The sequence below is a fragment of the Electrophorus electricus genome, chromosome 22 (assembly GCF_041902795.1).
Source record: "Electrophorus electricus isolate QZ-2024a chromosome 22, ASM4190279v1, whole genome shotgun sequence".
NCBI lineage: Eukaryota > Metazoa > Chordata > Actinopteri > Gymnotiformes > Gymnotidae > Electrophorus > Electrophorus electricus.
Genome location: NC_137518.1, coordinates 12,814,160 through 12,835,167, shown reverse-complemented (window position 1 = coordinate 12,835,167; position 21,008 = coordinate 12,814,160). Strand labels below are relative to the sequence as shown.

Sequence of the window (21,008 nt, the reverse complement as noted above, 5' to 3'; positions counted from 1 at the left end):
GTTTTAACTATGGGAGTGGAGGCAAATAATGATACTGCATTAGTGATTTATTGTGACGTAGGCAGCACAGATGAAGTGAGAGCCGAGGTGGAACAGACTTGTTCTTTATTTTCCTTTAGGAGTTAAATAACATGAAACCACTACGACGAATCCTCTTCGTAGTATCAGAGTTGCACTGACGGGCACTAAAGAGGTCTCGACCGCTAATGCGCAGCGCTGTCTCTCTCAACCTGCAGGAATATATAGTGAGAGGTAATGAGGAGCAGGTGTCTCCTGTCAAGACAGGTGATTGTGAATGGGGCAGGTTAGTGATTCGGTCCTTGCCTGGAGTGGGCGTGTCCCTCCCAGTAGGGGACCGGCCTACCGTGACAGAACCCCCCCCAAAGACCCCACCAGGCTCCTGGAACGCAGCTGACTTGGGGCAGGCTTCAGCAGGTGCAGCCTATGGAAGGAGGTAACAAGGTCGGGGTCCAAAATCTGGGAGGCCGAAACCCAACTGCGCTCCTCTGGGCCGTACCCCTCCCAGTCCACCAGGTATTGCAGTCCCCTCCCTCTCCTTTGGGAGTCCAGCAGGGTCCGCACCCTATACACCTGGCCCTCTTCCATCTCCAAGGGTGGAGGCCGGTCAACCGAGGGAGCTTCCTCCTCGGTGAGGGAACCCTCCTTCATGGGCTTCAGCGCTGATACGTGGAACGCCCAAGATGCCCGGCTGATCCCCGTGATTCCAATCCTGTAGGACACCTCATTGATCTGGTTAGTGATGGTATACAGGCTCTCATACCTCGCATTGATCTTGCCGGTGGAGCCAGCACGGCCATCCTTGGTCGCGACCCACACCCTCTGTCCGATCACGTATTAAGGGGTTTCTCCCCGTTTTCTGTCCGCCTTCCTCTTGTAGGCAGCAATTGCCTTCCTTAGTCGCTGGTGCATCTCCTCCCAGGTCTGTTTGCTCTCCTTACACCATCTCTCCATGGCCGGCTGGTCTGACACGGGGGTGTTTCAGAGGTAGAGAGGCAGTTGGTAACCTAAAACGCACTCAAATGGGGTGAGACCAGTTCCCATGTGGCACAAGGAGTTCTACACATACTCCGCCCATGGAAGGTATGTGTTCCATGTCTCTGGTGTTGACAGTAGAGGTGTAGGAACTTACCAAGTTCTTGGTTCACCCTCTCTACTTGCCCATTAGCCTGAGGCTGATAACCGGATGTTAGGCTCACCGTAATGTTCAGCTTACCCAACAGTTCCCTCCACCCCCACGATGTGAATTGGGGGCCACGATCTGACACGATGTCCTCAGGTTGGCTCAACTGTCTGAATACCTGGTGGAATAAGATGTCTGCTGCTTCTAGCACAGTGGGCAGGGCTGCCAAAGGGACAAAACAAACCATTTTAGAGAACCGGTCCACTATACTTAGGATGGTGGTATTGTCCTCTGAAACAGGTAGGTCCATCACAAAGTCCACAACCAGGTGGGACCATGGTCGGAGGGGCATAGGCAGGGGTCGCGCTCCCTCTAGCCAATGCCTCCACTCCTCAAAGGCAAGCTATATGGACAGCACCTCCCGATCCCCAATGCCGTAGTTCTGCTCTGCCAGACTTGGTTTTTGGGAGAAGTATGCAATAGGCTGTAGATCACCTCTCTCTCCTGTATGCTCAGATAGTACAGTGCCCACTCTTATGTCAGAGACATCCACCTCCACCACAAAAGGTCTTTTTATATATAGCAGTTACCTCATCAGGGTTCATGTAGAGGGCTCCCGGCTTAAGAGTACACCCTAGAAAGGTGGCGCATTTAATGTGCCTTGGCATACAGTTGATTTTGCCGGAGACGTGTCAGGATGGCCGTTAAATGATCCACATGTTCCGTTTCTGATTGGGAAAACACGAGGATGTCGTCTATGTAGACAATCAGGAACTTGTCTATCATGTCCTGAAATATATCATCCATAAACACCTGAAAAACAGAGGGCCTATTAGAGAAGCCATATGGCATTACTAGGTATTCATAATGGCCTCGAGTCGTGGTGAAGGCTGTCTTCCACTTCCGTATGCATATGCGGTTGTAGGCATTATGCAAGTCTAATTTCGTGAAGATGGTAGCCCCTAGTAGTCATTCATGGGTTAGGGAGATGAGGGGAGGAGGATAGGAATACGTCACTGTCACCTCGTTAAGGGCCTGATAATAGATGCACGGCCGTAACCCTCCTCCTTTCTTCTTCACGAAGAAGAATCCAGAAGCGACTGGTGAAGTAGAGGGCCGTATGAAACTGTGCTGCAGCGCCTCACTGATATAGGCCGCCTCTTCAGGTCAGAAAAGGGGGTAAGGCTTGGATCTGTGGGGTAGGAGAGCCCCAAGAAGGAGCTCTACAGCATAATCACAAGGTCGATGAAGTAGGAGTCTAGTCGCGTTAACCTTAGAGAACACATCTGAGAAGGTTCTACAGAGCTGAGGGACAGACTGGAGTGCTGGCGGCTCAGGGCTCTGGACCGTAGTGGAGAGGTTTGGAAAAGACATGCAGTTTTGGAAGCAACATGCACTCCATGATGTCAGTTCAGCCGAGGACCAAGAGATACAAGGGTTATGGGTCGACAGCCAGGGAAAGCCCAGGATGACGGAGTCACGGGACATGGGCAGAAGCAGAAACTGAATCGACTCACAATGGAACAACCCGATCTGTAGCATGACTGACAGTTTTGTGTCGGACTATACCCTCACCTATGGGTTGGTCATTAAGAGAATGAATACGGGATTTAAGGTGACTCTAGGGATTCCTGGTCGTGGAGCTAACCCAACATCTAAAAAATTCCCTGCTGCACTGGAATCCATTAAGGCAGAGAGAGAAACACTGTTACCATCAGCCCTAAGGACTACAGGGTCCGGCAGAGCAGAACTACGGCATTGGGGATCGGGAGGTGCTGTGCATATAGCTTGCCTTTGCCTAAGCTGATGAGTCAGATACAGTAGAGATGTTCTTACGTGTGTGTCAAACATAGGAGACCTCCCATTCTCTCGATGGGGACGGGGTTGTACAGGACAGTTGTCGCAGAAGTGGCTGTTAGCGCCGCAGTACAGGCAAAATCCGCCGGTGAATCGTCTGGCACGTTCTCAGGGGGTGAGGCATGAACGACTCACTTGCATCAGCTCAGGGACTCCACCGGATCTCTTGTCAGAATCCTCTGATACGAAAGTATGGGCCCGGGGTGCGCGTTGTAATGGCTGATGGGTCCGTCGTAGGTTTTCCACAGTAATAGTGAGTTTGATAAGTTCGGACAGTGTAGTCGACTCCCCTCGGCATGAGAGTTCCGTCTGAAATCCCAGAGAAAGTTCGTGACGAAACAGTTTTCAACGCTGTCTTGCTCTAGTCACTGCCAGCAGCGATCGTACAGAATTCCCGGGCATAGTCAGCTGCTGTGCGCCTCCCTTGATGTATCTCGCATAAAATAGTTCTGGGATCCCCACCACTCACAGGATGATTGAACACAGCCTTGACAAGATTGTAGAATTCTGTTTCAGACTGTAATGTAGGGTCCTGGCTAACCCAGAGGGTGGTTCCCCAAGCCCCTGCCTCACCAGTTAGTAGCGACAGCACAAACTGTACATGGTCCTTGTCAGTGATGAATTCTGTGGAATAATGGGAAAAATACATGGAACACTGCATCAGAAATCTCTTGCATCGGTCTGGAGAGCCATCGAATCATTCTGGGACGGCCGCAGGAATGCAATGAGTAACTGCAGTGGACGGTGAAGGAATCACTGAAGTCACGGTAAGTACAACCTGTGAAAGTCTCTGAACGGTTTCACGTAGCTCGGCCATGGAAACCTCATGCTGGACCAGTCTGTTTTGTACCTCTGCTGGATCCATGAAAAAGTCGAAGTATTCTGTAACGATTGCACACACGTTGAAGTGGATCCAGTTGCAGAAGTTTATCTTTGCAATCAAACAGATATGTTTAGTAACACGGTTAACCGTAGTCAGGTCAGTCTGAGGTTGATGCACAGGGTAGCATTGAGGAGGTGTCCGAGGGTCAGGAGATGAAGTCTAGAAGGAAAGCAGGAGTCATTAACCAGGAAAGCACACAGGATGAGGAAACACTCGGTACGCTACATGGGAACAATACTTTGCAACGTGTGCACGGGGAAGGGAAGCTTATAAAGGGGTTGGTAATGAGGGGAATGGGAATCAGGTGTGTGCTAGAATTCCGGTGAGTCAGATCAAGGGTGTGTGCAAGTGAGCATGGCTGTGCGGGGCTGATGGTTGTTCCTGGGGTTCGTAACAGTCGTCATGGTTATCCTGTTTCATGTCTTTGCTTCTTTGTTGTTCTGCCCCTCATTTAAGTTTCCCTGCCTTTCATTTGTATCACCTGTTTCTTGTTTAATGCTCATTATGCTATGTATACATATCCTGTGTTTAGTCTGTATTGTTGCTGGTCATTGTTAACCATGCCTCTCTCGTTTGTTTTACTTAGCTGTTTTTTTCTAGCCTCTGTGTTTTCATGCTGCCTGTCATTTTGTACCTAGCCTGTTTTCTGTTTTGTTACTTCATGTTTTACTTTCTTTGTTTTATCATGTTTCCCGGATCTCTCCATGTTAGTAAACTGACCTTGGACCGTACTATCGACCCTGATTTTGGATTTTCACCTAATAAATATCTCTCTTCTCAGCGTATGCATCTGCCTTCCACCAATATTCCACAGAATATAGAAAAAGTCAAAGCCTCTTCTAGTGTTAAACTTAACATTTTCACTAGTCATCTACCAATTTGGATTGCAATAAATGTACATCATATTTAGCCAACATTATACATGCATAGTGTAATCCCTGATGGAAAGGGCTCAACTGGAATTATAAGGGGTCCAGTCACTGTAACCCCCCAGTGCCTCGAGCCCCAGTACAACTGTAAATAACATGCAAATAACCAATGCATAGCATCAAGAATAATAAAGAATACAGACATCAGAACTGAGAAACATACATTCAGCACTGTTAAAATCAAAGCTATTAATGGCAATCCTACTCAATCAAAGTAGATGGAACTTTAATATGTAAATAAAAATGTGGACCATAAATCTTCCAGTTTTCACCAGTGAAATCATTGAAAACGACCTGAACTGTTCGACCATCACGTCCATCAAATGACCATGGGTCATTTGGAACTAATCCAAAATTCCTAAAACAAAAAACTTGCAGTAAAACTTGCTGCCTTTTTACAGAAGCAAAGTGTAAGCAGTGCCTCAGTAAATTCATTTAAATTAATGACAAAGCAAGTCTTCCATTTTTGCAGTCATTCGCCATTTGTTGTATTTATTTGAACATGCACTAGTAATATTGGCCGAGAATAACAAGGGCACATTAGTGCCTGGTATAGCCAATGTTCGATGGTGAATTCTAGAATTAGTCATTACCCTCACCCTCCGACTCACAAAGTGAGCATTGTTCTGGACGTGATCTTCACCCGTACCACCACAACATCGGACATCGCAGTCGCCCCCCTCCACCTCTCGGACCATCACTTTCTATCCTTCTCTCTCTCCCTTCCTTCTCTTTCCATCCAGTCCTCCCCAACATGTTCCTCCTTCCTCCGTCGCAATCTGCACTCCATAACTCCCTCTTCCCTTCTACTATTTTGTCCACCCTTCCTCACCCTGACTCTCCATCCTCTCTCTTTGGATATAGTTACAAATACTTTCATTTCTACACTCTCCTCACCAATGAATCTTCTGTGCCCTCTCTCCTCTAGACCCACTAAGTCCTCCCCACCTGCCCCCTGGCTAACAGAAACACTTCGCTGCCACAGGAGAGAACTAAGGACTACAGAGAGGCGGTGGAGGATATCTCGGGTAGATTCAGACCTCAGCTCATACAAGTCTCTCCTTTCCAAGTTCTCACTGGAAGTAACATCTGCAAAGTCATCCTACTACAGAAAGAAATTCGATTTATCATCATCTGATCCACGCAAGCTCTTCACTATTTTTTCTTCTTCCCTTAATCCTCCCCCTCCCCCTCCTTCCTCATCTTTTACTCCTGAGCATTTCATCACCTTCTTTGAGGAGAAGGTTGCGGCAATCCGCCAGTCCTTTTCCTCTGTTCCCACCCCTCCAACCAATGTGCATTCCCCAACATCCATCTCCCTGACTTCTTTTTCTCCTCTCTCCTCAGATGAAATTCTTCAACTCCTGACTTCCAGCAATCCAATTACATGTCTGCTGGCTCCAATTCTTCTGCTCTGTTCCTGAGAATCGTAAGAGATCTGCTTCCTATCATCTCTTTCATCATCAACAACTCCTTATCTTCTGGATACGTGCCTACTGCATTCAAAACTGCCAGGGTGGTACCAATCCTCAAGAAGGCCACACTTGACAGCTCCAGCGTTACCAACTACAGACCGGTATCACTTCTCTCTTTCATCTCAAAGGCCTTGAACGAGCAGTTTATAATCAATTGTCTCTTTTTCTCACCTAGAACCAGCTGCATGATCCCAATCAGTCTGGCTGCAAACTGGCACATTCTACAGAAACGGCCCTCATAGCAGTGACTGAGAAACTTCATGCTGCTAAAGCTGCCAAGCAGTCATCTGTTTTGATTCTTCTAGACCTTTCAGCAGCCTTTGACACAGTGAACCACAGAATTCTTCTCTCTGTTCTTTCCAGGCTTGGTTGGCCTGCTCTGCTTGGAGATGGTTTCAGTCCTATCTGAATGGATGGTCCTATCAGGTGATATGGAGAGGATCCACATCCAAACCATGTAGACTCACCACTGGTGTTCCACAAGGCTCAGTATTGGGTCCCCTTCTCTTCTCTTTTATACTCATTCTCTTGGTGATGTAATATCTTCTCATGGTTTCTCCTACCACTGCTATGCTGATGACACTCAATTATTTCTTTCTTTTCCACCCTCTGACATGCAGGGCATAATTTTGGACAACCAGTTGTCATTCTCAACTCATGTTTCTAATCTAACCCGGGCTTGCAGATTCCTCCTTTGTAGCATACGAAGGATTCGACTCTTTCTTTTGCAGGAAGCTACCCAAGTGCTTGTGCAGTCTCTTGTGATGTCAAAGTTAGACTTTTGAGCTCACACATGTTACTCCACTGCTGCATTCCCTTCATTGGCTCCCTGTAGCTTCACGCATCAGATTTAAAACCTTGATGTTTGCCTACAAAGCCAAAAATGGACCAGCCCCTTCATACCTGAGGTCAATGGTCAAAGCCCAATTTGTATCTCGAGTACTTCGAGCCTCAAGTATGGCTCGGCTTGAAATACCTTGCTTCAGGTCTCATGGACGACAAGCATCGAGACTATTTTCTGTCCTGGCTACAAGATGGTGGAATGAACTCCCACTTGCTATCCGGACAGCAGAGTCCCTTACAGTCTTCAAACGCAGACTGAAGACCCATCTATTTGCAGAATATTTAAAGGACAACTGACATTGCTCTCATATTGACTGACTAATATAGTACTTATTGTAGGGTATTGTTTATGTGGTTTAACAAACTCTAGCACTTATTGTTTATAGCACTTATCATTGTTTAAGATAAACCTTATGTATTTTGCACTTCTAGCCTACTCTACTGTACTAGGATGTATTCTATGAGTAAATGACAAAGCACTTTTGCAAGTCGCTCTGGATAAGAGCGTCTGCTAAATGCCATAAATGTAAATGTAAATCATTAACAGTCTAAACCAATAAGACCCACAATGATGTATCTTATTGTCTTTTGGCATTTTTAATATTTTGAATGCATTTATTCTTTATGAAAGACAGAATTTTTAAGATTAATTTAATATAGATACCAGAAACTCACTTATCCACTCATTTCCCTTTCTGTGTTAGATAGAGGTACATAGTGTGAAGATAGACTGTAAGGTGGCATCTCAATTCTCCCACACTGTCATGACCTCCACAGCTCTGAACAAGGGCAACGTCTCACAGGAAGTGTTCTTCGAGGTGGAGTTAACCAAGACAGCCCTCACCACCAACTTCAGCATGTCAGTTTGGCTCTATTGTTAGTGGCCATAAAAACTTCAGCAATTTTGACTCCGAATTAAAACATTTTTTTTAGAATCAAACTACAAAAGTTCTTCTTCCTTCTCCTTTCTTTAGCATGGCTCTGCAGGTTACTAAAGATCGCAGTCTCACTGTCAGCCTGAGAAACTCTGTGAAGTTTGTGATCATCCTGCACAAAGTGTGGAAGAAGCATCCCTACCACCAGGACTATCTGGGTTTCTACAGCCTGGACAGCCACTCTTTCTCACAAAGTGTCCATGGCCTTCTCGGTAAAGACAATCTCAGAATTGAATATTTGTGTTTTTCATTGATGTCCATATTTTAGCAACTGTAGAAGTCTTGGCCAACCAATCAGGTCTTTCTTTCATCATTCTACAATGTAATGTTCATAGCGTCTTGAAAACAATTGTATAAAAAGAAATAGTGTGGTAGAATTATAGAATTCTTTGAGTTTGGTTTTGAGTTTCAGTGTGCTAAACTAGGATATACTTTGGTATTATTATTGTTACAGGCATGTGAACATTGGTCACTATAATTTGATGCCATCTTTAAAGGGGAAGGTCACCTTTTTCATATTTGAGCCTATCTAAACATATATAGGTTTTTTAGGGTGATGTCTAGACACCTCACATAGTTTTTATAGCAATTGCTCAAATAATTTGTTAGAACCCAATAAAAATAAATCCACCCAATGGCTTCATAATATTAGACACGATTAAAGCTACCTGTAGCTCTAGTCCCATGCCATACCCCAGTCCATGGTAAAATAGTAGGTACAACTTCAGGTTTCAGACACAACGCCCCCTGTGGTCCGCTGTATTGCTCGTTGCCATAATGTGTACGAGGCTCTGTATGTTAAGGGAAATCTGTGGAAATGATCACTGATGGATGATCTTGATGGAGCATTTCCACAGCCCACAACAACACACCTCATGTTACTGTTACCGAGTGAGACCAAAACAAAGTCAGCTTCCAGTGTCTTCTGGTCACCCAATTTCTTTTTTTTCCTTTTTCTAATCAATCCATATAAATTCATCTGATTACAATTCGATTAGCAAGATAATTATTTGTTGACAATAAAAAAATCTCAAAACTCCACCTGCTGACATAAAAACTGTCTAAGGTGACTAGAAATTGTGCTTTATATGTTTAGGATCCTGTGTAAAAAAAAAAAAGGCGAACATTCCCTTTAACTATCTGCACTGCTGGGGCCATAACAGTGTTAAACTAATATAAGGCACTTGGTCTTTAACACTGCAGCTGTCATTTGTCAAAAAAGGCTGTTACATGCAACCTGATACAGCCACAGCTGTACAACTGAGTGATTTATCAGCTAAAAGGAAGAATCAAAGGACTAGACATGTTCTTCTCATTGCTGGCACTTATTCTAAGGGTTCATCTTTACTCTGACATATTTATTCATTTTAATATTTATTAATGGTGTATTGATGCAGACATTCACAGGTTCTACGTGAGTATGAAATAAAGAGGTCTGGTTTGATGTAAAAAGATTCTGAGATTATGCAAAGATATATTTATTAAAGATATATATTAAAGATATCAATATTTTAAAAATGTACTAATTCTCCAGACCTCTAATTGTTGTACTACATATATTGGTTTAGCTCAAAACCTGAAATTTTGTATTTGTTTAAATATTGAATTTGTTTTTGCCTTTTATAGGACAGTTCTATAATGGAGTAGAAATTATGGTGAGTGGCATGTTTCCTGGGAAGGACGCAAACAAACTGGATACCCTTATGTTTGTGAAGGGACACATCCTTGTAGTCACAAGGTAAATGTAAACCACTACAAATGTCAATACACTTACTGACTGGAGTATCTGACTGGTCAAACAGGCTTAAACACTAATGGGTCAAGAGATAGGGTCAAGAATCCTGACTGAGTCAGAGATAGGATCAAGAACCCTTTCTGAGTCAGAGATAGGGTCAGGAATCCTGACTGAGTTACTGAGTATAAATAGCTTTCGCTCCCTGAGTATTACTACTGGTCTTTCAACTCAAAGTGAATCTGCTTTTGGAGCAATTACAGAAGTTTACACAAAAATGAACAGTGGTCAACCTGCAGGACCTGGACCTTCTGTACCAGAATTTGAACAGCCCTGCTCTAGAGTACTGCTCTAGAGTACTGTCTCAAAGCTCCTTAAGACATCGGTGAGGGGTTGTTTTGCATGAAAATGTTTAGCTATTGTCTTTCTATACATACACCCACCGATGTCAGGATGTTAGCCACAGATGACCGAATCAGGAAATTAATTGCTGTAAAAACGTAAAAGGTGCATATTGGAACTTAATAACACCACTTTAGGAACTGACTAATACAAATAAACTGAAACACACAGGCACCTCACTGAAATCTTGAAATTTGCAATGTTTACAATACATATGATTTTATATTGTGTTTGATTGTACACTGTGAACTAAATACTGCTATGGAAGGCATATTCCTGTATGGCCTAATATCCTCAAATATACATTTACAGTACAGAACATGACATTAAATCCTTGTTATGTGGTTCTTCTTAACCAGGGGCTGGCAGAAGGACTTCAGGCAGGATGTAAAGAACGGAGAAAACATGCTTTGTTGGTTTATTCATAATAACAGCACTGGGCTGATTGATGGAGTCCATACAGACTACATTGTGTCTGGGCTCTTCAAGACCATGTGAAAGGCAGCTTCTGATCAGATGATCAGTGAAGCTGTTACTATACAACTTCACAAACTCATGTAAGCAACCAGTCAACATATCATGCACAAAAGTGCACAAAAGACAATATATATTCATAAGGACTCAGAATTAATTGAGAATTATGTTCTGATTTTCTGCTATTATTCCTGGTAGTCACTACCAACAATTTTGATTCATGGACCTTGTCCTCAATCAATACTAAGACTTTTAAACCAGATAAAGTGTATGTACACTACATGATTAGGAAATCTGTCAGCTGTCTTTTTGCAAGAGCAAATCACAGCTTCGGTTAGTCAAACGGTTTGAGAAATGACACAACTGTAAAAAGGGCACAGAGGTCAGAGAACATCTGGATTTTTGTGTGCATTCTGCTCTGCATTTGAAGGCTGGTCTTCCCTTGCTGAAAATCCAGTTCAGTGTAGACATGCAGAAAGAGAGAGGTAGATATGGATGAGAGAGGGAGGTGGATAATGAGAAGAAGAGAGGTGGATATGGAGGAGAGGGGAGGTAGATAATGAGGAGAGGGCTGGTGGATACAGAGGAGAGAGGAATGTGGATACAGAGGAGAGAGGGAGGTGGATAGGGAGGAGAGAGGAGGTGGTGAGGTGTGAAGACCCAATAGAGAGCAGCACAGACAGTTACTTTAGCTGAGCAGGAGGAGTTCCCGTCATGGTCATTCTCCCAAACCTCACCTACTGCATAAACCCATAATGTATAAAAGAAAACAATGCCATCACAACCTGTGCCATTTAGGATTTTAATGTATAAAACATGACTAGAAATTGCACCTTACAAGCATAAAATCACCAAGCAATGCAATTAGGAAAAAGTAATAAGCATATCAATAATAATCAATAATTATCAATTAGAAGAAATCAGTGACAGTCCATTTCACTCATCGTACCTCTGGACATCAATACGTCAACTATAAAATTCAGTGGTTATATTCGGAGGCCCACGGGGCACCACCACTCAGCCATTCCAGTCATGCTTTTCTATTTGGTCTTTATTGATGTCATCGGTTTGCTGGTGCTTTGCTGGTGTCATCACTTGCCAAACACACTGCCTGCTGGAGCTTTGGGCTGTTCGATGGCCGTCTCTGCTCCCGAACGCAACCCACTAAACACGGATGGAGCTACTTTGCCCATGCGCTCTGGAGAGTGAGAGTGAAAGACCGATAGAGAGTGAGAGACAGAAAGAGAAATATTTTATGTGTGCCTAATAAAGAAAGTCCACAAAGATGTAAAGACACTAAAAACACTAATGTCTTAAAAATCTAAATTAACATATTACAGCATTATAACTCAGAAAAACATTGACCTCTAAAGCTAACTAACAGCTAAACGTAAAATCAAAATAGTTGCTTTAAAATACTGGACTTAAAGCAACCTTAATAAAAACCATAAAACCTTAATCCACCAAAAGGTATGTATGTATGTATAATATGTATAATACTACAAATGTGGACCAGCTTTCAAGAAATATTAGGTGTCATACACAAAATGAGATTCTTGGCGGAGACCCAACTGCAGACTTAAGATAAGACTCCATCACAGACTTAAGATAAGACTCCATCACAGACTTAAGATAAGACTCCATCACAGACTTAAGATAAGACTCCATCACAGACTTAAGATAAGACTCCACCACAGGCTTAAGCTAAGACCCCACCGCAGGTGTATGTGTCTGTCGGAGATGCAAGGAGAAGCACACTCACCGCACTCCACCATGACTTCGTACGTTTTGCTCTTAACCTCGCCCTTCAGGCCGAGCTTACTGCGGGCTCCTTTCAGGTCCTCCTCTTTCACAGGCGGACGCTTCTTTTTTTTCACCTCCCCTGGCTGATGGAAAGAATGACGCAGTAAAAGAGGAGAAGAGCGCTTGCTAGCACTCATTTCATGTTTTCATTTGACAGCCCCAGAGTGACATGGTCAGATCGGAAGTGAAGTTGCCCTCATTCCTTCCTCGTCCAACGTTTTCTGTTGCAATTGTCTGCTGCGTCCCTGTTTTCGGAGCTTGTGCAAGAAGCATTACACGAACATAGAGGAGCTCCACTGACTGCAGCGTTTTAACTGTTGATGCTTTTAAACAAACAACACCCTTATCTCCTTTGTTGTGTCAACGTTCACACAGTTTATATGTCTAGAAGCAGTTAGCAGACTTTGGGTCCGTACCTGAGACATGTTGTATGGTTGTGAAGTGAGCTGCCTGTTCTCCTTTCACCCCAGCCGGTTCCACACTTTATATATCCGTTCTGCTGCTTTCTCATGGACCCCACCTCTCTCTTGTCGTTCTCGTTGTGTATTATTAGATAGGACGTCATCCGCTGTGAAACTGAAGGTGGTGATCCCACCCACTCAGCACGACCACCATGGAGAGCTAAACAAATACACTCACCCTTCATTTACCCTACTAAAATGGGACATAATATAATGCTTCATGGTTACAATATAAAGATAGATTAAATATACATGGAAATGTGATTTCTACTCCAGTCAAACACCATTTAGTCAATCTTTCTAACACAGATTACCAAAAATGTTAAATATAACGTTGATGTTAAGTATAATCTGTCCAGATTTATATTAAATATGTTAATATACAAATATGCAATGACGCTATCGTGTAGGTTATGGAAGAACCCCAGCCATTATATATTTTCTAATAAGCAATTACTCTTAAATGTAACCAAACATACTCAAAGCTTAACAAATAAACATAAGTGAATTTTTAAAATGTGTTATGACAGGCAGGAGCAAAAGGACATGATAATTATAAGAACCATAATGATGGCGAAAGTTTCCAAAAGCAGGGCGAGACACATCAGTTTGGACAGGGCAAAAGAAAATAACAAAGCACTTTTAAGGCACAATGACTCAGCCACTGTGAGTGTGTGTGAGTGTGTGTGAGTGTGTGTGTGTGTGTGTGTGTGTGTGTGTGTGTGTGTGTGTGTGTGTGTGTGTGTGTGTGTGTGTGTGTGTGTGTCAGTGATTTAGAGAAGCCATGCTAAGAATAGACATTGAACCAGTGTGTCAGAGAGAGGAGTTAGTAATGGGGTCAGTTTCAAGCTCAGCTCTGCAGTTCCCTTAGGCTGCATGGTATGTTGAACTGTTAAACACCTGAATAACTTTATGAATCTTAAATAATTAGATCTTGAGTTATTATGACGTGTAGTAGGGAAGTTCTAGGACTAGAATCAGAGCTGTATAATCATAAATTGACGTTTAGTAGCTTCATTCCTATCACTTTTCTCGTATCCCTGGTGGTCTAGTGGTTAGGATTCGGCGCTCTCACCGCCGCGGCCCGGGTTCGATTCCCGGTCAGGGAATGTATTTTATGCCGTAAATCAGAAGGTTTCGCTGTCTAAATTCATATCTTCATTAAGAAATTGTACAGATATGGCTATTTCCCAGGTAACAAAAATCAAGAACTTCCATCATCTAGTTGTGATACAACCAGCTCTAACATGTGACTAAAACGTCTATCTTCTACAACACTAGATGATTTATTCTGATGTGCATTAAGAGCTCATAGTTTATTCGAATTTAAATTATTCATTTACTGCGTATTAAAGGTAAATTAGTCGGACTTCCGGACCGGCGTCCTGTCTATATTTACATTGACCTACAAGTCACTTTATGAGACGCTCCTCAACGGCTTATCACGTGGAATAGTTGCAAACGACATTTAATTTTTAACATTTATTGCATTAGCTGTCGATAGCAAATACTGTTATATTTTATATGCGCTCAACATTCCCACCCGTCCAGTTTTCACTCGAACACTCCAGTTTTTAGGCCATACATCCGGGTGTCCAGCTTTCTATTACAGTTGGGGTTTTTTTTTCGTTTGTTTGAGGGTGTTGCAATATTTTCCCAAACTGTGGAGGATAAACAATGACTCATTTGTTTGTCGCTGCTCACGTCCTCCTCCCAATGGCAATTATAAGACAATCAAAAGTCAGCCGTTCATGTGGAAGACACATTAGTGGTGAGTCTAATTGTCACGGTGGACGAACCGACTCCCTCGAGGGAGACATACATTTGTTACGTTAAGACGTAGACAACAGCACTCGCACTCACACATAACGTTAACGGAAAACATAACTGTACACTTAACGTTCAACATAGAACCCTGATACATTACTAGACGACTGCACAGAAACAGCGTTATAGCTAGAATACTCAAGATTGAAGCATAAATAGCGACAATGACCATCAAAGTGAGCAAACACGTACAGCGGTTTAAATAGGCGCGAGACACGTAACGTTAAACCCTGCGCACGTGTGTGCAATCCCGGTTACGACACAAACCGTACGCGCGGATCCCCTCCCCCCTCCCCCCGGGTCGGGCCGCACCACGTGACTTAAGGGGGCGGAGCAGGCCGTGACACTAATGGAATTAGCCACGGGAACAGTGGCCGCTTGCAGTACTGCACATTAATATTGCATATTGCACTTTATGAACACTTGACCGTAGCAATATTTCGCCGGTAGAGGGGAATATTTACTGTTCTTAAAAGCAAGTCTGCAAAAAAAAGGCTCTGCAAAAATGCATGCTGGATATGATTGCATTATAACCGCATATTGACGACCGCATATTACTCTCTTGAATCTGACATCAAAATATGCAAATAGATACAAGAGATCTCTAAAATGAATAACAATAAATTACGCTGTGCCGGTTTTTGTGACCCTCTGCACTTGGCTATGAGAAGTCTGAATAAGAATGTTTAGTTTGTGAAGTCGTATTTCAATGTTATCAGATAGTTTGTTCATTAATATAACAGGTTATAAATAAATATAATATACCATCAACCCCAACGATTACACGAAATTTGAATGTAACCTATTTTATCCTGAAAGTGTCACGGAACACGCCCCCGACCCCCCCCCCCCCCCGAGTCACGTGGTACGGCCTGTAGCGTACAGGTTTTAGACGTTAAGTGTTTGCATGTCTCTTTAAACAGCTATCAGTGTGCACCTCGTCGTTGGTCGTTGTTGATGTGTATTCATGTTAAACGTCTATGTTCGTGTCGCCTTGTTAATATCCATATCGTTCGAGATAGTTATATGTTCACTTATTACGTTATGTGTGAGTTCCACTGTTTTCTGCGTTATATGTAAATAAACGTCTGTCTGCGTTGAAGGAGTCTGTGTGTCCTGCTCCGCGCCCTGCTCCGATCGGGGTGTTACAGAAAGGCTGAATGCTAAGTTCTTTTTTTTATGGTATAGCAAACGTATGTGCAGTTCATGCTGGTCTATTATCTGGTGATCTGTTATAATTCTTTTCATAAAATGTCAGATTCAACAGACTATCTGATGATAATTTACGGATATTCATGCTGTTAGTGATCTGTTATATCTGCATATTTTGTTGTCAGATCCAAGAGATTACATGGTCGTCAGTATGCAGTTATACTGCAAACACGCCAAACATGCAATTTTTTTGCAGATTGGGAAGACTTGATTTTAGACTTAAATATCCCCCTTTACCAGCGAAGTATTGCCACTGCTGTTATTGAAGGTGGACGGCAATTCGAATTAGTGGCTCTGAATAACAAATACATATTTAAACGGTTTCTGCTTCAAACAGTGCCCTATTTAAGGCTAAAGTGAATGGATGGCTCGTTAGATTTCATTACTTATTACTGTATCTACATACCAGTCAACAGAGTCAACAGAGTCAGCAGAGATTTTGCCAGTTTATATAAAACATTTTAACAGGTTTAATAAATGATTAATAAAAATGTTCTTCACACAGGAAAGGAGAGGGAGAAAAAGTGAGACTGACAGTGAAAGGGCTGACCCCAAGACCTCGATAGTAATCCCCCCCCACACACACACACACACTCACACACACTCACACACACACACACACACACACACTCACACACACACACACACACACACACACACACACACACACACACACACACTCACACACACACACACTCACACACACACACACACACTCACACACACACACACACACACACTCACTCACACACACACACACACACACACACTCACACACATAAATCTCTAGTGATGCCCCTGTACTCAAGTCAATGCTTTTGTAGCGAGGGGATCTGAACTCTAACTGAACCCAAATACGCTGCGTATTAAAAGGTTCTCCGATTGTTGGACTTCAAAAAAAGAGTAGCATTAAAAGAGCTATCAGAGATACCCGAAAGGGCTAGTCAGTGACGGTGGTTCAAGAGGTCACAGATTAGTTGGGGATTAGTTGTTATTACTTATGTATTGATAGTCTGTGGTTCGGTTGATATCATTTATGTATAGATAGTCTGTGGTTGTCTAATTAAGTGGAACTGGTGAGACTGAGCGTGCTTTAACAGTGGGGCTTTGTATGGCCTTAGTCACCATGGAGGCCACTATTGTACCAGCTGTGGTATTTATTACAAAGTGGACATTCAGGGATGCTACATCTTACCGCTGAGCCTTCTGGACACATCGTTGGCTCAATTCAACAAACCCCAGAGAAGAAGGGTGACAATCCTAATGAAAAGGCGTGTGATGTGGTGGGCTCCGTGGTGGTCAACCCACTGATAAGTCAAGGTGGACGGGAGGGGGGAGGTTAGCTAGGTCATTATCTAATCCCTAACATCTTGGCACACGTAAGGAACATCTTAACGTGCGGACCCAAAGGTCCGTATCATGAACAGGACAAGGCTGGCATCTGGTCCTCATCTCCTTGTCTGCTTCCAGGCTGTCTTGGAAGGTTTGTGTTTAGTTTCTGGTGAACGCATTAGCCCTAGGAATGAATCTTTATGTAACTGTGAATGATAAATTGATTGTGTACAAAGGATTTTGACTTCAAGCAATGGAAAAACTACAAGGTGGAAAAAACGTTACCCTTCAGGCTTAGCCAATTGATAAGGGTTTTACAGTAGTTACTGTGTTACTGCACCCATGTCCTAATGATCAGAACATTATTTGGCATACAAGAGGAAGAAAACAGACTAGTGAACATTAAAGGCATCATCATAGACCCTCAGTAGCCTAAACTGACTGATATAAGCAGAACTTTGTGCTTTGTTTCTATTTTGCTTCTGCGGTATGGGCTATAAATAGCATGTAGATCTGGCAAAGATCCATTTTACAACATTGAGTGGTCCCCCTCTTATGAATATATTTAGATCATAGCAAAAGAGAAGTTGCCTTTCACCTACTTGCAACAACAGCTGGGAGCTATTTTTTCTGTAGTCGTGCTCAGATGACTGAACAGACAAGGCGGACTATCATATTTCAGATGCCACTTAAGGCCATAAACATAAATCAGCTAAAAGCAGGAGTACAGGTTTTTGGTCTGTCTGTGCAGGTTTATGTCCCAGCTAAAGGCTGATCCACTGTAAACAAACAAACAAACAAACAAACAAACAAACACAGGAGCATACTGGAGCATAATCTGGTAGCTGATTCTGAGTGTTTTGTCAAGGTTACTCCAGTACAGTGGTTGACCAGAAGAGAAGGTGGATCATTTGGCACGCAGACTGCGCAATACTCCTGCATTACTTCCTCCTGTCTGTGTGTTATACAAAGTTATTTCTTCACATGCATAGTTATGAAATAGGGGCTGACAAGGAAGTTTCCACTAAAAAATGGGCACAATAAATATGCCTCAAAAATGTTACATAATAAATAAGGAGATAGATAGATAGATAGATAGATAGATAGATAGATAGATAGATAGATAGATAGATAGATAGATAGATAGATAGATAGATAGATAGATAGATAGATAGATAGATAGATCAACAATAAAAAATAAGATTTATAAGTTATTTTCCCATGAAAACAGTTGTAGAAGCAAGGCATGGTTAAAAAAAATAATGTACTGTGGGCCACATGCTCATTAGGCCTCCAGTGCTTTTCATTATGCAGGTGTACCCAATATAGTTCATTATAGTTCATTAGCTAAATAAAGTCTCACTGAAAGCTTCCAGAGCTCCCTTTCTCTGATGGCTTCCCTAAGACCCGTAAACACACACACACACACACACACACACACACACACACACACACACAGAGAGAGAGAGAGAGAGAGAGAGAGAGAGAGAGAGAGAACAAACAGATGTGGGATAGAGGTGTGAAAATGTGAGAGAGCTTTGTGGGTATGTGAGAGATTGGTTGGCTGCATGTAAGGGACAGGTAAGAGACAGGTAAGGGACAGGTAAGGGACAGGTAAATGAGGTGTGTGGAAAAGGATGAGCAGTAATCTCAGCGGTCCTCCTCCTCTCTAAATGGAGCAGGAGAAGGTGGGCATTGTGATTTTTTTTCCTTGCTCTCTCTATCGCTGATTCGGTCTCTCACTGTCATCTCTCTATATGCATCTCATCTTTCAAGCTTGCACTCTTCTAATATCTGCTTCTCCTTATGCCTCTAATTACTTTGTAGCTGTGTTTCTCCCAGTCTCGCTCTGTTTCTCCCAGTCTCTCTCTAACTGCTCTCTGTCTCCCCCTCTCTCAGCCTTTCTATCTGTTATCTCCCCTTTATCCTTTCCTCTGGCAGACCTTTTGCTTCTGTCCTCCGTGGTGCAGTGTCTCTCCTTCCCAATGCCTGGGCCACAGAGTGCTTCATAATCAGTGCTACCATCTTGAACAGAGCTGACAGGGGTTATCATTGTGTTTCCTGAAAAGGCAGAGGCATGAGTGGAAGCCTGCCCATGACTGGGTGGCCCTACGTGGGGTCTTTCTAAGGCACACTGGCTCAGGAACCAACTGGTGTGGTGCACCTGCAAGTAACTTGTGTGTGACTCTAGGAAAGGTTCTAGAATGTTGGCTTCTCATCATTCTCACATTCACACTGGCTCTCTTCACGTGTGTGTGTGTGTGTGTGTGTGTGTGTGTGTGTGTGTGTGTGTGTGTGCAAGAGAGAGAGAGAGAGAGAGAGAGAGAGAGAGACTCTAGGAAAGGTTCTAGAATGTTGGCTTCTCATCATTCTCACATTCACACTGGCTCTCTTCACGTGTGTGTGTGTGTGTGTGTGTGTGTGTGTGTGTGTGTGTGTGTGTGCAAGAGAGAGAGAGAGAGAGAGAGAGAGAGAGACTCTAGGAAAGGTTCTAGAATGTTGGCTTCTCATCATTCTCACATTCACACTGGCTCTCTTCACGTGTGTGTGTGTGTGTGTGTGTGTGTGTGTGTGTGTGTGTGTGTGTGTGTGTGTGTGTGTGTGTGTGCAAGAGGGAGAGAGAGAGAGAGAGAGAGAGAGAGAGAGAGAGAGAGAGAGAGAGAGACTCTAGGAAAGGTTCTAGAATGTTGTTTCCCATTCACACTGGCTCTCCATGTGTGTTCAACTCTAGGAATGGCTCTAGAATGGTCTCTTCACTTATCTGTTCTTCTATTTTTGGATAAATAGAAGCAAAAGAACATGAATTATGATTACTAAAATTGCCTGACATGGGTGTGTATTTTAATATGATTCACTGATTCACACTAATCTGGGGTGTTCATCAAAACTGTACACTTCAGTTGTGTGTTTAGACCAGTCATGGCATGTTATAATACTTTGTTTATCTCTGAGCATTTAGTCACTGAGTCTGATGAAGGTTTTTGAGAGAATTTTGATCAACCGCTCCCTACTCAGCTACAGCATGAGTTTATTATGAGTTTATTATGAGTTAATTATGAGCTCTTTATGAGTTCATAATGAGTTTACACGAGATTATAGCATGAGTTCACCTCCACTCAGTTTTGCTGTAGAAAAACACTCAAAAAATCACTGACTCCATCAGATAGTAATCTTTGTAACATAGTATACCACATGAATATCATATGCCTCTTTCAGGTCACGTGCGCCTCAATTTAGCATCTCAGTAGTTATTTTAGTGACAGAGCAATGTGACTAGAATGTTCCAGTCTTGCAGCTAAGTGTTTCTGAACACACAAGAGCAGATATGACTACAGTAGGCCAAACCGTCCTTCTCAGTCAGGATCTAGGATCGCCTTCACTGGAGCAGTCTGACATCTGTCAATAGGAGCTTTGATTGTTATGGATATTTAATGTTTATGAAGAATGAAAACGCAGAGACACAAAACCACGCAATGCCTCCTTTTCACAATAAGTGGGTTGTCTTACCTTTCAGGCAAATACATTTTTAATACTATTGATTAAAGATATCTTGAGGCAAACGTTACTGTACAGCACTTGGTGAATACGTTACACTGAACCTTAGACACACACGCAGATGAATGCATACTTGTAAATAGTTACACGTGCACGTGCGTGCATGCATATACAAGCGCACGCGCACAGACATACATACAGATAGAA

The 21,008-nt window shown here is 43.0% G+C and overlaps 1 protein-coding gene and 1 non-coding gene across 2 annotated transcripts; one reads left to right on the top strand and one right to left on the bottom strand.

Annotated features, from left to right (window-relative positions):
- Positions 1–11,459: 11,459 nt before the first annotated feature.
- On the bottom strand, positions 11,460–13,041 carry mustn1b (musculoskeletal, embryonic nuclear protein 1b). Its single transcript, XM_027029841.3, has 3 exons — positions 12,891–13,041; positions 12,434–12,557; positions 11,460–11,869 (listed from the first exon to the last, which is right to left on the bottom strand). The coding sequence occupies exons 1-3, from the start codon at positions 12,897–12,899 to the stop codon at positions 11,763–11,765; spliced, it is 240 nt and encodes a 79-aa protein (XP_026885642.1). The 5' UTR covers positions 12,900–13,041; the 3' UTR covers positions 11,460–11,762.
- A 931-nt stretch (positions 13,042–13,972) lies between these two features.
- trnae-cuc (transfer RNA glutamic acid (anticodon CUC)) lies at positions 13,973–14,044 on the top strand. Its single transcript has one exon. It is a non-coding gene; the product is annotated as a tRNA-Glu (tRNA).
- Positions 14,045–21,008: the final 6,964 nt, after the last annotated feature.

What these genes read in the sequence shown, in the direction of transcription:
- mustn1b (XM_027029841.3), bottom strand. An exon ending in CGAAGTCATGGTGGAGTGCG is followed by an intron (nt 11,870 to 12,433) that starts GTGAGTGTGCTT and finishes CTCACTCTCCAG; the next exon opens with AGCGCATGGGCAAAGTAGCT.